The sequence below is a fragment of the Pteropus vampyrus genome, unplaced genomic scaffold, assembly GCF_000151845.1.
Source record: "Pteropus vampyrus isolate Shadow unplaced genomic scaffold, Pvam_2.0 Scaffold300, whole genome shotgun sequence".
Taxonomy (NCBI): domain Eukaryota; kingdom Metazoa; phylum Chordata; class Mammalia; order Chiroptera; family Pteropodidae; genus Pteropus; species Pteropus vampyrus.
Window position 1 is genome coordinate 1,964,964 of NW_011889081.1, and position 2,324 is coordinate 1,967,287.

Below are 2,324 nucleotides of genomic sequence, written 5' to 3' on the forward strand. Positions count from 1 at the left end.
TCAGCAGCTCTTGTCTCCAGGTTACAAGTTTCTCTCTTTTATTCACTGGCAAATCTTGGTGCCATTTCCCCATCTTGTGCACCTCAACATAATTCTCTTTGCCTGTTGTTTTCTGGAGAACATTCACTCTGGCTATTTTTGATATTAAGTCTCCTGGTGCTTGAATTTCTAAACCAGAAAGGCATATCGACTGATGATTTTCAGTGTCATTTTTCAGCTTTAGCCCTATTGGAATAAACATAAAAATCAACCAACTGTGTGGCAGAGCAAGAAAATCACAGGAATGGAGAGAAAAATTCAAAGATCACTGATTTTTAAAATATAGATAAATAGAATCTTAAAATGTTAAGCCCTTAAAAAGGTTCCTATCAAGACACATTTCTCCTCCTCCCATGGAGTATTTACCCATAGACAGTGCTCCAGGACTGTCCTTGAAATTCGGGGATCCTTGAACGCATGGCTCTTCCCCTTGCTCTAGACAGGAGATCACTTTAGGTTTGGGAAGCACAAATATAGCTGTGAAATGAAAAAACTCAGGTCAAAGACAGGCAACTTAACAATGATTCACTAATTCTAGCCTATTTCAGTAAAAACAAAGAACACTTTTACAGTTTGTTACCACAAATAGTTAAATGATAAATGATGCATCAGGTTCACGCTATACTGCATTTGTAAGTGGAGATGCAAAGTGGAGAATGAGAAATAAGCCTAGCTTGATTGATGTAAAGGACAGAGGGCATGCGAACCATGTGCATGTTCTCTCTCTTCAGCCACCAAGAATACCCCATATTTGACCAAGGTGGAACCAAACTCTAGAGGCTGCATGGAATATAGGTTGGTCCTATTAAATCTTTAGGACTCACTCTGAATAAGACCAGGTCTAGCAGAGCCAATGGTCAGTGGGTTGGGTATCATATACACAAGTGATTCCTATCATAATTACAGCAACTTTTTATTTATCACCAGAGAACCAGACACTAGGCTTGTAAGAATTTCTACCACTCCTATAGCTCACTGGTTTACATCCTTTTGGATGAAACAGACCAGAATCACTTAGTGGACTTTTCCTAAATACAAACTGCCAAGTATGTATGGGAAGTATTCAGCATTCAGTCTTTCAACAAATATGTACTGAGTGGCTACGGCATGCCAGGCACTCTCTGTGAACTAGGCATACAGTGAAGAACAAGCCAAAGTCCCCTGATCTCACAGAACTTATCTTCTACTGGGACAGTGAGACAATCAAACATCAATAAACAAATAAAATCGCAGAAGTGATGTTTTTTAAAAAAACTAGAGCAAGATAAGAGAGAATTTAAGACTCTGCTTCTGTGAAGCTGTGTGAGAAAAAGGTATATGGAAGGCAGCTTTGAGGAAGTGATATTTGAGTAGACCTAAAGGTAAAGAGTTTTGACATGTGGCAGAAAAATTTGCCAGGTAGAGAGAAGGGGAAGGTAGAAATGTGCATAGCAAGTTGAAGAAACAGCAAGACCAGTGTGGATGAGAAGGGCTGAAGGAGGGCACAAGTGGCAGGAGATGAGGGTAGGTAGGTAAAGAGAGGCCATGTCTTGGAAAGTCTTTGGTAAGGAGAAGTTTGGATTTTATTCTGAATGTGATGAGATGTCATCATAAGGTTTTAAATTAGACAAATGTCACTATCTGATCAGGTTTTAAAAGACTGTGGCTGCTGCATGATAAACAGACTGTGTAAGGTCTAGAGTGGTGGTAAGAGGCACCAGTTAGGAAAAAACTGAGGTGGATTTGTTTTGAGATGCCACTGGCTTAGACTATGAGGCTAAGAGGGCAAGAGGTAATAAATAGCTGGACTCGGGCCATTGAAGATGAAGTCAAGAGGACTAGTAATGCATTAGTACTGGGGTATCATGGCCAAATCAGAGTAAAGGATGATGTATTTTTCTTGCACATGAGTGAATGGAGGTACCCTTTATGAGACAAGAAGCATATGAAAACAGGAAGTTTGGAGGGGAAGAGAGAAAAGAGATCAAGAATTCTATGTAGAATAAGAAATGTGTACTTGGAAAAAGCTCTCAAGTGATCTGCATTGACCTTACCCCAGCCTGCACCATTCTAGTTGTGAACCAAACAGCTACGAACACAGACACTCTCACAGGGATGCATTCCAAGTAAGACAAGAACATGACTGATAACTTTTAAGTAAAGGCAAGGGGAGAATCTTTACCTAGAGAGATGACAGTCTCATAGTTTTCCTGCATTACATCATTGTAGAGGGCCCTCTGACTGGGATCCAGTAACTCCCATTCTTCCTGGGAAAAATACACAGCCACTTCTTCAAATGCCAATAA

The 2,324-nt window shown here is 40.2% G+C and overlaps 1 protein-coding gene across 1 annotated transcript in view; it reads right to left on the reverse strand.

The window, feature by feature from the left end:
• The window catches only part of LOC105303114 (zinc finger protein 75A-like), an 11,623-nt gene that overhangs the window by 2,324 nt on the left and 6,975 nt on the right, over nt 1-2,324 (reverse strand). The window contains exon 6 of the mRNA XM_011376543.2: nt 406-516. Coding sequence (XP_011374845.1) covers nt 406-516 — 111 coding nt within the window. The remainder of the gene's footprint in view (nt 1-405; nt 517-2,324) is intronic.